The following is a 15,690-nucleotide window of genomic DNA, read 5'->3' as shown; positions in this document are numbered from 1 at the left end:
TAAATCAGTTTAAATTTGTAGTCTGTGTCATTTTATGATAAGAGTGTGGAGAAAGTATTTTCCATGTATCAGCAAACCTGAAGACATACAGAACCATAAATTGATCTCATGAATACAGCTGAGTGGATGAAGAAAGGTAAGGGAATGAAAAGTATTTTTTTCTCTTTATGAAGTCTTAATTGTCTGACTCTCCTCCCCTCGACCCCCTCCTCATCTTTCATTACCATAGAAGCTATAAGATTATCAGTAATTTGTTGAAAGGCCAAATAATAACTTAATTTTTAACTGCATGGAGTGTGAAAATAAGAAATCTAGGGAGTGTGATGTCATGAAACAGTGTCAAAGGACATGAAAGAAATGCACTGATAGAGTAAGGAGTGGGACAGGATTTTAGCCTATCCCCCATGCTATTCAATTGTGTACATTGAGCAAGCAGTAAAGGAAACCATGGATGCCAGAGATGACTAAGGACTGCAAAATCAGTTAAACTGGATGTATAGTGTCTTAAAAAGATGTTATAACATCAGCAATGATAATGGGATGTAGTCAAATTAAATCAGATGATGCTGAAGAGATTAAAGTAGGAAATGAGAAACTAGAAGTTCAAAATGAGTTTTTCTATGTGAGCAGCAAACTATCTGATGATGACAGAGGTAAAGAGTCTATAAAATGCAGACTTCCAAAGCAAGAAAGCTTACTTTGCAAAAGAGAAATATTTTAATGTCTTATATAAATTAAATTGTTAGGAAGAATTTCCAGGATGAACTGTGGTCATATATGGAAGTAAAAGACTATAAATGGTTCAGACAAGAAGAAAATATATAAAGTTTCAAAAACAGCTACAAAAGAATGCGAAAGATTAGATGGATAGATCGAGTAGATAATGAAAATGTACTGAAACAGATCAGGGAGGAAATATATTTATTGCATGTCTTGTTTAAAAGAAGTGATTGGTTGATATAAATTATCCTGAACTATCAAGGAACAGTTAATTCGGTAAAGAAGGAAGTGTAGGGGATAAAAACTGTAGAGAGAGACTAAGGTTGAAGTACAGTAAGCAAGTTCACATGGATGTAGTTTGTCATAGCTATGCTCAGACGGAGAGACTTGCATGGTATAGATTAGTGTGGAGAACTGTATCAAATCGAACTTTCAGACTGAACATCACAACAAGTAAACCACAACAACAAAGTATATGATTTACCATTGTTAACTGTACAATTCTGTTTATTGATTTTGCAAGTATTATGATACAGTGTAATGGAGAAACTTAATGGTCGAAAATGGAAAGAAAATTTCTTTGAAAACTTTTAACTGGTTCTCAACAAATGGACTGAAACTGAACTTAAATGAAACACACATGCTATTTTTTCCCACACAGGGTTTGACTACATCATAGAAATAATGAGATAGTAGCCTTAAGCTGTCGACAGGCACATACAAAAGAGAAAACCTTCTAGCTTTTGGAATAAATCCTTTGTCGAGCTAGGGTACAAAAAATACACTCACACACGTCCCTCCATGTGATGCATGGGTACCAGAGCTGGTGGGGTGTGCGCACAATGAGAATAACACAATAAAGTGGATTGCAGTGGCATGACAGGAAAGAGAAAGGGGTAACTGTTGGATAGAGGGTGTGGGGCAGTGGAATACTAGAGATTGCGGCCAGGAGAGGTAGAGCAGCAAAGGATGTGTTGCAAAGATAACTCCTATCTTTGTAGGTCAGAAAAGCTGTTGCTGCAGGAGGAATCCAGATGGCAAGGGCAGCCATTGAAATCAAGCATGCCTTGCTTTGTAGCCATAGAATGATCAAATTTGTTCTTGGCCACAGTCTGGCAGAGACCATTCACTCTGTTTGACAGCTGGTTGGTTGCCATACTGACATAAAAGGCTATGCAGTGATTGCAGCAGAGGTGGTATACAATATGGCTGCTTTCACAAGTAGCTCTGACTCTGATGGGATAGGATAAGCCTGTGACAGGACTGGAGTAGGATGTGCTGAGTAAGTGGATTGGGGAGATCTTGCACCTGGGTCTTCCACAGGGATATGACCCCTGTGCCAAGGGGTTGAGAGTAGGAGTGGCATAGTGATGAACCAGGCTGTTGTGTAGATTTGGTGGATGATGGAACACCACTTAAGGGGGGGGGGGTGGATGATCTTGGATAAGATGTCCCTCATTTCCAGGCATCATGATAAACAGAGACCTGGCAAAGGATGTGGTTCAGTTGCTCCAGTCCAGGACAACATTTAGTGATAAGATGGGTGCTCTTATATGACTTATTCTTGTGGGTGGTGAGGAGCATGATCAGGCTGTGAGGACATGGCATGAGAAATATGTTTGTGGAGTATGTTTGGGCATTAGTGCCTGTCTGTGAAGGACCTCATCAGACCTTCAGCAAGGGGAGTTATCGTCACTGCTGATACACTGTCCATGGATGGCCAAGCTGTATAGGAGTGATTTTTTGGTGTGTAAGGAATGATAACTGTCAACATGCATGTACCAGTGGTGGTTTGTGGGTATAATGTGGACAGAGATGTGAATGGAGCCATCAGAGAGGTGGAGGTCAGTGTCCAGGAAGATGGCATATTGGGTTGAAGAGAACCAGGTGAAACAGAAGGGAGAGAAGGTGTTAAGGTTGTGGAGAAATGAGGATAGGGTGCTTTGGCCCTGAACCCAGATAATGAAGATATCAGTGAACCTGAACCAGACAAAGGCTTTGGGGTTTTGGGAGGTTGGGAAGGTTTCCTATAAATGGCCCATAAAAACATTGGTATTGGATGGTGTCAGGCCAGTGCCCATGGCTGTACCATGCATTTCTTTACATACCTTCTCCTCATAGGACAAGCAGTTGTGTGTTTGGTAAGGACTAAGAGGAATGAGGTAATATGTTTGGAGTTTGAAATACATCTTGAATAAATACACAAATGTTTATCTACAGAAACAGATGTGCTGTGGAGGCAGAATATGACCCCACAGTCTCAGACAACATTAAAGTCTTATAAGAGACAACATCGCAAGGAGGGAAAATTTCCAAAGGTGTAATTCTCTTACCAACTATATCATAGTTTCATAGTAACTGCTTTGGTGTGTTGGGTCCATATTTTTTGAGGAAGGCAACTGGGACTTTGAATTAATAATTGTGCCATTCTAAGATCTTTTTACCCAAGTTGGTTGATCTTGAAAATGTATGTGACTTAAACTAAATGGAGGGCACAGATTACACTTCTCATAGTTCACTTTCATTTTTAGAGAAGCGTTACCACTCATCTTATTTCTTTGTTTGGTGACGTTAGTGGGCTCATGTGGTCACCTTATCAGACCAGTGTGAATCTCTTCTCAGGAGATACCCGAACCCCAGAGCCGCAGTTTGTAGTTTTTGAACTACTGAACTGTTAAAGAAAGCATTGGTGCAAATCTCTGCAATAACAGCAGTGTGGTCTGTAAAAGTAAATGAAAAATACAGCATTTGGGATCTTTCACGAATAAAAAAATTATAATATTCTCTGTTTTATGTGATGTTTATGCTTTTCAAAATGTAGAAGTTAACTATGCCACTTCTTTTTGTATGTTAAAACTGAACATGTTCCAATATTTGAATTTAACTGCTTTGAAATGTGTAGTAAAATTGATTTTGATTGTTTAAATTCAAGTGAAATGAAGTGAAAAGTTGTTTTGATGTAACTGTTTCATAATTATTTGCAAATATAAATTTTGATGCCTACTATACTTACAGATTAATAGAGTTTGGTGAAACACCTTCAAGTGCGCTGACTCTTGAAGAATTTATGACAATTGATTTAGAAGAGGAACAAGATCCACCATCATTTAAGGCAGCTCGGAAGAAAGATAAAGAAAGATTAAAGGTAAGTAACTAAAGTAAAATGAGAGCTCAGTGAATATGTTAATGACTTGCTTAATGAACAAAATTATCATAAAATTATTGGCATTGTCATTACAGTTCTGAAACTCTATTTTGTATCTTTTTCAAAAAGTGAATATCCTTGTTGCATTCTGCTAAGTCAGTCATATTTACATTTCTTTTCACAATTAACAAATCTTTTGTTCACTTATTTATTATCTTGTACTTTACTCTTTGGTACTTTTTGTGTGCCCATGTCACCTGTTAATGTACAGGTGTTATGGAAATGAAACACATTTAGACTATTTTCTATTTGGAGAAGCTTACATTTCTCAATAAAACGAGGCAGAATTAGAAAGAGATCAAATAATACTTTAAGTAAAGAATCATTATAAGCAGTTTGTTTGTAACTGGACTTGACATTAAAATCTTGCTACTACAACTTTATTATCTAAGTGAGTGTAACAGAAGTTAATGTATATGTGCATTATGAAATAAGTAAAGTAGGTTTCATAACTTAAATTTTGGTGTAGATGTCATTGGTATTGAATGGACAGAAATGAAACAAATATTTTCTTACAAGAAATAATGTGCTATGTCTCATGTAACTTCCCATGGATGAACCTCCAGTTCATGTAATATATGCAGTTTTGCTTGGTATACGTCTTGTTTTGAACCCCCAAAAATAAGTTGCAAGGCATGAGCCCAGGACTTCTGGCAAGCTACTCATAATATCATTGTTATCGCAACCAATGTCTTGGAAGCTTTTCATTCAGGGATGCACAGAAAGCATGTTGAGTGGCTGTTCTCCATCTTACATGAGCATGAATTCATTGACGTTCTCTCAATCAGCCATGATAGGGGGCCATGTACAGTCATTCAGGATTTGAAGCTAGTAGTTGATATTTGGATTTATTTTTACTGTATCAAACATATATTGATTTCACCAATATATAGGCAGCTGATAGTGTTCTGTATAAAGTTATGTAAATTCTTGGTCCGAAATATTAGATACAAACAACAGGAAATAGTAAAAGAGGGGTAGCAGTGGCTTTTTTCATAGTAACTACTTTTCTCCTAGTAGGAAGTCAGCTCATAAGGAAAGTAAGCTGCAGATATTGCATGATGCAAGTAGAGAGAAGAATGTCAAATGACCAGCTGCTGATACAGGAACAGTTACAGCAGCACTGGCATACAAACTATTCTTTCTTTTTTTGGGAGGGGGGGAGGGCAAGGAAATTTATTCAGTGATTTCTTTTTTTGGGGGAGGGGGGGGGGAGGGATAGGGGAAGAGGACAATGGGAAAGAGGGTGGGGAAAAGGACAATGATCAATGATAAATATTCGCTGATTTTGTGTAATGTGAATTAAACATATATCTTTCAGTGAAACCATTGAACACACATAACTACCAGCAATTTGAAGTTTAGTGATTATGTCCCATTGATAATGAGGTCATTAGGGACACAGCATAAGCTTCATTAGGGATGGATGGGGAAGAAAATTTGCCATGCCCAGGATTCATCCTGGCATTTGCCTTAAGCAATTAACAGAAGTCATGGAAAACCCAATAATATGGGAAAGTTGTGGTGGTTCCACCTGCTTTACATTTCTTCATTTGTTGCTTGTTGTCCTCAGTATTGATGTACTGCATTGCTACACTGGCTGAAAAAATGGGTTGTGGAGTCTGACACTGACTATTGCAAGTTATGTAGCCGACAGGTGCACAGTTGTGTTTCATAGTACTTTAGTTTCACTGTTCACAACCCCCAATATTGCACAGTTATATGGCCAGTGCACTATTATTTAATCTTCGATAAGCCTCATCAGTAGTTAGCGGGTGAAACTCCAAATACTCCTACAGTAGTTTCTTATTGAATATCTACGAGCAGTAAAACCTAACGACAAAGTTCACAGTTCTTGAAGAATGATCACGTACGTATGGAGCTACATGCAGCCTAATTGTTTAACACTTATTCCACAGTTAATTTGAAGCATTGTTGTTCTTCTAACCAACAGTGGTTACTTGTCTGAAACTTGACCGTGGACTGACTGTCTCGTGACCAAAAATTGGGCCCTTATATATCATCGCAATAATCGGTACTGAAAGTACTCGTTGTTTGAAATTAAATTTACAGAAATTACAATTAAAACTTAACTCATGAAATTATCTGAATACATCAAAAAATTGCGTCTTTTTAACAGAAATTATGCCAAATTATTTGTTTAAATCGTGAAATTAACAAATATAGTTACTCAAACAATACTTTTGACAAAACTGTTTAATTACTTAGGAATTCATGAAGGGCCAGCCTTTGCTAACATGTTTTCAAATAGAGCTAAATAGATACTTTAAGATTACTTTTAGTTTGTCTTTGAAATGTTTACGATTATTACAGAATTACTTGTTTATAAGTCAACAGTAGAATTTGAGTTTCAAAACAATTACTGATTTCACCATATAATGTAAGTTACTAACTAGGAATAACCAAAATAAATTATAAAATCAATTACATACATAAAACTAAGAACAAAATTAGATCCAGTGTTATATTCTTTTAAAACTGAGGGCCAATCTTTCTCTTTTATGAAAATGCAGATTATGCTCACGTATGTTAGTGATAAATAGTTCGAAGTAACAAAACGAACTTAAGGAGGCAGATGGCAGAACAAGAGGGGAATTAAAATTATCCCAGCTTGCTTCATTACTAAGTGTGTTAGGCATTGAGTTCTATGGATAGACCTCATTGCTGCTATTACTACTACTACTACTACTACTACTACAGTTACTATTTTACGAGAACTGTTTTTCTCATGTTAATGAAAGGAAGAAAAATATAATTTCTTGCACAGGTGCACATATGGCTTCTGGTCACAATTTTGTTGGTTATTCCTGTAGACTATAACTGAATAAGTTGCAGAATTGTTGGAAATTAATGAATTGGGACCTAGATAAGTTGAAAGAACTACCAGTTTCTGAGAATTTCAAAGGGAGTTTTAGGCAACGACTGACTGAAATAGAGCTAAGGAACACAACAGAGGATAAATTGGTTGCAGTGAGAGTTGAGACAGTGAAGTCAGCATAGGATCAAAAAGGCAAAAAGACAAGGCACAGTAGAAGTTCTTGGATAATGTATTTGACAAAAGAACAATATATAGAAATGCAACAAAAGAAGCCAGCAAAGGAGAATCCAGGAGTATAAATACCGAGACTGACAGAAAGTTGAAACCGATTAAGCAGAGATGATTGAACAAGAAATCCAAGGCTGTAGAAGCATGTGTGACTATGGGAAAGATAACTGCAGCATAAAGGAAAATTAAAGAGACCTTTGGAAAAAAGAGATGCACCTTTACGAATATTAAGAGCTCAGATAGCAAGCTTGTACTGAGCAGAGAAGGGAAGGCTGTGAAAGGTGGAAAGAATACACAGAGTGTCTAGTAAGGGAAACAGATATGAAGATTTTATTACAGAAAGCGAGGAGGCAGTAAATGAAGATGAAATGAGAATGTGATATTGTGGAAAGAATTTGACAGAGCCTTTAAAAACAAGTTTAAAGATGCCTGCCGCAGTAGACAACACTCCATCAGCATTGTTGAGAACTTTGGGAGAGGCAGGCATGACTAACTGTTCCACCTTGTAAGCAAGATTCTATACCAGACAGATAAAATATCCTCAGATTTCACAAAGAATATAACAACTTCTATACCAAAGAAGGCAGGTGCTTACAGGTATGAATATCACCAAACCACCAATTTAATAAGTCATGGTTGAAAAATACTATTACTAATTATTTACAGAAGAAAGCAAATGCTATAGAAGCTGACCATAGGGTAGATCAATTTGATTTTTGGAGAAATCTAGGCACACATGAGGCAATAGTGACCCTATGACTTACCCTAGAATATAGGTTGAAGAAAGGTAGACATATGTTTCTAACATTTGTAAATTTAGAGAAAGCTGTTTAACAATGTTGACTGGAATACACTTTTTGAAATTATGAAGATAGATGGGGTACAGTAAGAGGAGAGAAAAGTTATCTTGCAACTTGTACATATTGCAGTTATAAGCATCAAAGGGCATGTAAGGGCAGCAGTAATTGAGAAGGAAATGAGACAGGGCTATGGTCTCTCCCCAATGTTATTAAATCTTTGCAGTGAGCAAGCAGTAAAGAAAATCAAAGAGAAGTTGGGAAAGGGAATTAAAGTTCAGGCAGAAGAAATAAAAATTCTAATTCTGTCAGAGGCAGGAAAGGAAGAGCGGTTGATTGGGATGGACAGTGTCCTGAAAAGATGCTATAAGATAAGAATCAATAAAAGTATAACAAGGATAATGAAATGTAGTTGAAATAAACTAGGTAATGCTGGTAGAAATAGATACAAAAATGGCACACTATAGATCAGTCAATGAGTTTTGCTATTTGGGCAGCAAAATAACTGATGGTGGCTGAAATAGAGTGATATGAAGTGAAAACTGACAATAGTAACATAAGTGTTTTTGAAAAAGAGTTATTTGTTGAAACAGAATAAAAATTTGCATGTTACGAAGTATTTTCTGTAATGTAATGAGAGTAGTAACCTTGTTTGGGAGGGAAATGTGGACAACAAGCAGTCCAGAGAAGAAAAGAACATAAGCTTTTGAAATATAGTGCTAGAAAAGAATATTGAAAATTAGATGGGTAAATTGAATAATTAATAAGGAAGCAGCAAACTAAAATGACGAAAAAGAAATTTATGGCACAAATTTATTAAAAGAAGGAATCAGCTGATAGAACAGATTCTGAGGCATCAGGGAATTAATCAGTTTGGTAATGGAAGTAAGTGTGGGGAATAAAAATTGTAGAGGGAGATTGTGGTTTGACTACAGTAAGCATCTTCAAATGAATGTGGTTTGCAGTAGTTCCAGAGAGATGAAGAGGATTGCACAGGATAGACTAGCGGGGAGAGCTGCATTGAGCCAGTCTTTGAACTGAAGACCAAAAAAGTCTTTGTTTCTTTGAAAAAGGAGAAGGCATTGTTTTTCTTAAATCTTTAAAATTACATATTATTATGTCATTTTCCAGTTTGGGAAACAAATTCTTTTATGAGATCCATGATATTAATTTTTCCAGTTCTGTCTTGATTAACATGAAGAAGTAGTAGATGGGTGAATCTCGACTGTCTCATTGTCAACCTGAGACAAGCTTTAAGTCTTTACAAGGCACCTAATGACCTCTCAGAGGATGCTGGTGATACTGGAACAGTGACCAGAATGATCAGGTGAATAACTTCTTGAAGCAGTTCCTTAAACCTACCACATTCTGCAGTAATTGTCTTCCATTAAAGGATGCATTACATGGTTGTACACCAGTCGTAATGGTTCACAACATCTACATAATATTTCACTTCAACTGCATAAGATTTGGACTTGATAGAGATTTGGTCAGTTTTTTGAAAAGTCCAAACACTTAACTTAACTAGTGGCTCTCATATAAAAAAATAACTTTTCGACTGCAGTACTGGTAATCTTTTATGTGTCTGGCACCTGCTTTACTTACAACTGAGACAATAATATTATTCCATTTGATATCCCTACAAAGTGTTGCACTCAGCTGTTGGTACAAATTGACTAATTCCAGCTGTGACTGGTTGGTACTATATCCACAGAATACTAAATTTTTTCATTTTATGAAGTGCTGAGTTTTACAGTTTAGAACTTATGAAGCAAACATTTAAATGCACATGCCAAAGGCAAAGGAATCTGTCATACTATTTGTTTTGAATGATTTTAATATGATATCATTGTAAATTAATATGATCCTACAAATCATGGAACCAGATTTCCCTGTAAGGAAATTGGAAGTACATACACACAATCAGATACACAAGTGACTAAAGAAAATGCTTGAGTCATAACCACATATAATATCAGATAAATGCATTAGTGGTCATGCTTCTTTGAAACTCCCACCTATTAAAAAATTGTTTTGTTCAATAATTGAGATGCATTTTTCTGTTCTGGTGTACTCTCATTACAGTTTTTAACTTAGTGCTGGGTAGGTATTTACATTTTACACTTTTTTGTAAATATATTGTTACAGTCATCATCATCTTCTGCATCATCGTGTATTGTTTCTTGCCACCAGCTTGTTGTCTCTTGCTACTCTGCTACAGTCTTTTTTACTTTTCTGGAGGCTTTCTTCCACTCCTTTTAGACATACGCCACTTTCCACTTGGCGTTCTTCTTGATCTCCTAGCCCACATCTTCATCTCGTGCATCTTCCTATGTCCCCACATTGTCCTCATACATGCTCACACAATTTTAAACTTTTTCCTCGATGTTCTTTTCCAGGGGCACATCATGTGTTATTGCCCTAATCCTTTTATTTCTGATCATAATGTAACAAAAATGGAAAATTTGTTGTTAAAATGAAAAAGAAAAAGCTTTTGGAATGCATCCAGTGTGTTCTGAAAGTAGTGAGAATGCTTTCAGTGTATCTTCTGAACAGACTGTATAAGAGTGGGATAGAGGTTCTAGGGGGGCTCCCTGATCATTTAGCTCACAGAGCACACTTTTATAAGACAAGGAGGTGAGCTGGGCCCAGATATAATCTCTATGATAGCACACAAAACAAAGACTACACGATTCACACGCAGATGATGTACCCAGCAGTAGTGCAGGGAGGACATCTAGCCATGCAGTTAAAATAAAATAAACATGTCACATCATGGAAACTGGAGGCCCCTTATGATTGGATAAATGCTAGGAAAGATAGGGGTATAGGTTATGTGGATGTACCTCATGCACATGGCAGTATTTTTACTTGTGCATCCAAGCCATCTGAACAATTCTCCTTTATTTTTCCAATTAATTGTAGATGGAAACTTCTCTCTTGCAATGAATTATATTGTACTGGAAAATCTTGCATGAGAATATAAAATTACTATAAAGAATTGCAGAAATGTTGAAGGAAGTGCATTTCAAAGCTGTTTAATTGTTAGTGGAAGATTTAACTACATGGTCTTCAGAGAGAGCTGCAAACCTGTTTGGGCAATAAAAGTGATCCAATTTTAACACCATTCTCAGAAAACAATGGAATGTTGTGCTTGAAGACTCTATGTGAATATGAGACTAAATGCAGATCTTGTAGGAAAAATAGCCAGGTATTGCTTTGCTGTTGCTAATCGTGAAATGTAGAAACTGAGCAAAATGGTCAGGGTACTACAGAATGAAAATTGTGTATGCATACTGTGGTTGTAGCATACTGATGCTCATGGTACTAAAAGAGAGGAAATAATTCAGAGCGTCTGGCTTTCCAATCACCTCAACCAAGATGATTATAGAAGTAGGAATAGTAAGTATGAAGGAATGCCTATGCTCCATCCTCCCCCTACCCTTTGTACTAGGATATTTAGTCAACATTATATGTGTCAGCTCTATATACTGATGATAAGAAACCAAGAAAGGGGAAGTGAAGTGGGGGGGGGGGGTGGGATCCATTATTTTCCTTTAAAGAGTTCAGATTTTGATACAGTTCAGGGGCTTTGTTTTTAATTTTGCTACCCTGAGTTGAAACTTATTAAAAGTTTATTATTTTTACATTGTCCCAACATTTAGTCTGTTAGTCATGAAAAGGCTTGACAAGCTCCCTCTGTGGCATTTCCTCCAATCTGTCACTGGAATGCTTTAATTCACTGCATTTGTATTGAATCTTACAAATATTATTTTTGTTATTGTTATTAAAAGCTATTGTAACACAGAGGCTTTTTGAGGGAATACAGTGCCCAGAGCACGGCCACAAGAACTGTACTGGCCAGTTCCTGTCACAAAAAAAGAGAGCCGAATAAAATTAATTTGATAATTCTTACCACAGATTCAAACTGCCTACAAAATTTCAAACTCATTGATAAAAAGCTGAGACCAGACAGACCTTTAATTAATCATCATCATCATCATCATCATCATTTAAGACTGATTATGCCTTTCAGCGTTCAGTCTGGTGCATAGCCCCCCTTATACAGTTCCTCCATGATCCCCTATTCAGTGCTAACATTGGTGCCTCTTCTGATGTTAAACCTATTACTTCAAAATCATTCTTAACCGAATCCAGGTACCTTCTCCTCGGTCTGCCCCGACTCCTCCTACCCTCTACTGCTGAATCCATGAGTCTCTTGGGTAACCTTGCTTCTCCCATGCATGTAACATGGCCCCACCATCTAAGCCTGTTCGCCCTGACTGCTACATCTATAGAGTTCATTCCCAGTTTTTCTTTGATTTCCTCATTGTGGACACCCTCCTGCCATTGTTCCCATCTACTAGTACCTGCAATCATCCTAGCTACTTTCATATCCGTAACCTCAATCTTGTTGATAAGGTAACCTGAATCCACCCAGCTTTCGCTCCCATACAACAAAGTTGGTCGAAAGATTGAACGGTGCACAGATAACTTAGTCTTGGTACTGACTTCCTTCTTGCAGAAGAGAGTAGATCGTAGCAGAGCGCTCACTGCATTAGCTTTGCTACACCTCGCTTCCAGTTCTTTCACTATGTTGCCATCCTGTGAGAATATGCATCCTAAGTACTTGAAACCGTCCACCTGTTCTAACTTTGTTCCTCCTGTTTGGCACTCAATCCGTTTATATTTCTTTCCCACTGACATTACTTTCGTTTTGGAGATGCTAATCTTCATACCATAGTCCTTACATTTCTGATCTAGCTCTGAAATATTACTTTGCAAACTTTCAATCGAATCTGCCATCACAACTAAGTCATCCGCATATGCAATACTGCTTATTTTGTGTTCACATATCTTAATCTCACCCAGCCAGTCCATTGTTTTCAACATATGATCCATAAATAATATGAACAACAGTGGAGACAGGTTGCAGCCTTGTCTTACCCCTGAAACTACTCTGAACCATGAACTCAATTTACCGTCAACTCTAACTGCTGCCTGACTAATCATGTAAAGACCTTTAATTGCTTGCAAAAGTTTGCCTCCTATTTCATAATCTCATAGAACAGACAATAACTTCCTCCTAGGAACCCGGTCATATGCCTTTTCTAGATCTATAAAGCATAGATACAATTCCCTGTTCCACTCATAACACTTCTCCATTATTTGCCGTAAGCTAAAGATCTGGTCCGGACAACTTCTAAGAGGCCTAAACCCACACTGATTTTCATCTAATTGGTCCTCAACTAATACTCGCACTTTCCTTTCAACAATACCTGAGAAGATTTTACCCACAACGCTGATTAAAGAGATACCTCTGTAGTTGTTACAATCTTTTCTGTTTCCATGTTTAAAGATTGGTGTGATTACTGCTTTTGTCCAGTCTGATGGAACCTGTCCCGACTCCCAGGCCGTTTCAATTATCCTGTGTAGCCATTTAAGACCTGACATTCCACTGTATTTGATGAGTTCCGACTTAATTTCATCCACCCCAGCCGCTTTATTGCACTGCAATCTATTGACCATTTTTACCATTTCCTCAAATGTGATCCTATTTCCATCATCATTCCTATCCCATTCTACCTCGGAATCTGAAACATTACTGATCGCATTTTCACCTACATTGAGCAACTCTTCAAAATACTCCCTCCATCTGCTCAAGGCATCCACAGGATTCACCAGCAGTTTTCCTGACCTGTCCAAAATACTTGTCATTTCCTTCTTACCTCCCTTTCGAAGACTGCTAATTACACTCCAGAATGGTTTTCCAGCAGCTTGACCCATAGTCTCCAACCTGTTTCCAAAGTCTTCCCACGATTTCTTCTTGGATGCTGCAATTATCTGTTTGGCTTTGTTTCTTTCTTCAACATAACTTTCTCTGTCTACCTGGGTTGTGGTATGTAGCCATTTTTGATACGCCTTCTTTTTCCTTTTACAGGCTGCCTTGTCTGTATCATTCCACCAAGCTGTTTGCTTCATCCTACTTTTACACACTACTGTTCCAAGACATTCTTTAGCCACTTCTAGTACTGTGTCCCTGTACCTTGTCCATTCCTTTTCCAATGACTGTAATTGATTACATTCAACTAACTGGTACCTTTCTGAGATCGCTGTTATGTACTTGTGCCTGATTTCCTTATCCTGAAGTTTCTCCATTCTTATCCTCCTACATATGGACCAGACCTCCTGCACTTTCGGCCTCACAATTCCAATTTCACTGCAGATTAAATAATGATCAGTGTCATCAAAGAATCCCCTGAATACATGTGTGTCCCTCACAGCCTTCCTGAATTCCTGATCTGTTATTATATAGTCAATGACAGATCTGGTTCCCCTGCCTTCCCAAGTATACCGGTGAATGTTCTTATGTTTAAAAAAGGAGTTTGTGAGTACTAAGCCCATACTGGCACAGAAATCCAAGAGTTGTTTCCCGTTCCTGTTGGCCTCCATATCCTCTCCAAATTTACCCATAACCTTTTCATATCCTTCTGTTCGATTTCCAATCCTGGCGTTAAAATCACCCATGAGCAGAACACTATCCTTGTCCTTTACTCTAACAACTACATCACTGAGTGCCTCATAAAAACTATCCATCTTATCTTGATCTGTCCCTTCACAATGCGAATATACTGACACAATCCTAATTTTCTTGCTAGACACTGTCAAATCTATCCACATCAGTCGTTCGTTTACATACCTTATTGGAACTACGCTGGGTTCCATTTCTTTCCTGATGTAAAGCCCTACACCCCGTTGTGCTATTCCTGCTTTGACTCCTGACAGGTAGACCTTGTATTCTCCCATTTCCTCTTCTTTCTCATCCCTTACCCGAATGTCACTAACAGCTAAAACGTCCAGCCCCATCTTACTTGCAGCCTCTGCCAGCTCTACCTTCTTCCCAGAGTAGCCTCCATTGATATTAATAGCTCCCCTTCTCATTACCCTTTGTTTGCCAAGTCGTATCTTAGGAGTCCCTGGTTTGTCAGTTAGAGGTGGGACTCCTTCACCTCCAAAGGTCCGAGGCATTTTGCTCTGATTGTTGCCAGCATCATATTTAAAGTACCAGGGAAGCAGGTTGCTAGCCTTACTTGGCCCGAGTCCCATTGGGTTTTACCCCTAACGGCTGAGGGACTAACCGGTGGATTTGGTAGTCTTTGCCGTATGAGCACAAAGGTGACCACGACTCAGAATATGTCCGAGATGCCCAGCCTTATTCCAAAGTAACTGGTATCCTGACTGTCGGGACCACTTACTTGGCCACTCATACGTTGCCCGTGGTTCATGAACTAGGACATGACTACAGGAACCCACACCATGAACCACACCTTTAATTAACAATTCATAAAATAGAATCAATCATTTTATGCAGTTAGAGTAATTTTCCCTGACCGACCAGTATCACAAAAACACTGTTTACATGAAGGACCATAAAGTGGACGAGGCAGGTTAATTTTCACATTATCCATTTAGTTATTGTAGAAAATGTTCAAAATGGCAAATTTCCTTAACAGTTCCTGGACATTACATTTGAATATAAGGTGAAGCCACATGTTAATGTAGGCATACCAGTTTTCCCTCATTTGGAGACTTAGCGCCCAAACAGGTGTCCCAGCCTGAGAGGTGAAGAGACTGAGCCACCCTCTGGGGCAAGGCTGCAGCAACAGTTCATTCCCTCCCAGTGTTATGGTGGCTGCCGGGAGCTATTTGTGAACTGTGGGCGAGCACACACTGTGCGCAGTGGCTGAGTTTACAAACAGCAACAAAAGTCATGCTCCAGCCATTCTGATGTTGATTTTGGACACCTTCACTTCACAGACTATATTATTGCAAAAGTTACCGCATTTTATTATTCAAGCTCTGTGGTGGGAGCAGCGATATATTAGGGCTATCCTTGTAGA

The 15,690-nt window shown here is 38.1% G+C and overlaps 1 protein-coding gene across 1 annotated transcript in view; it reads left to right on the top strand.

The window, feature by feature from the left end:
- The window catches only part of LOC126168897 (transcription factor IIIB 90 kDa subunit), a 372,622-nt gene that overhangs the window by 301,791 nt on the left and 55,141 nt on the right, over nt 1-15,690 (top strand). The window contains exon 7 of the mRNA XM_049920596.1: nt 3,736-3,865. Coding sequence (XP_049776553.1) covers nt 3,736-3,865 — 130 coding nt within the window. The remainder of the gene's footprint in view (nt 1-3,735; nt 3,866-15,690) is intronic.

Source organism: Schistocerca cancellata, chromosome 1, assembly GCF_023864275.1.
Source record: "Schistocerca cancellata isolate TAMUIC-IGC-003103 chromosome 1, iqSchCanc2.1, whole genome shotgun sequence".
Classification (NCBI taxonomy): Eukaryota; Metazoa; Arthropoda; class Insecta; order Orthoptera; family Acrididae; genus Schistocerca; species Schistocerca cancellata.
The sequence above is the reverse complement of the archived record's forward strand: the minus strand, read 5'-3'. Positions and strand labels throughout refer to the sequence as shown.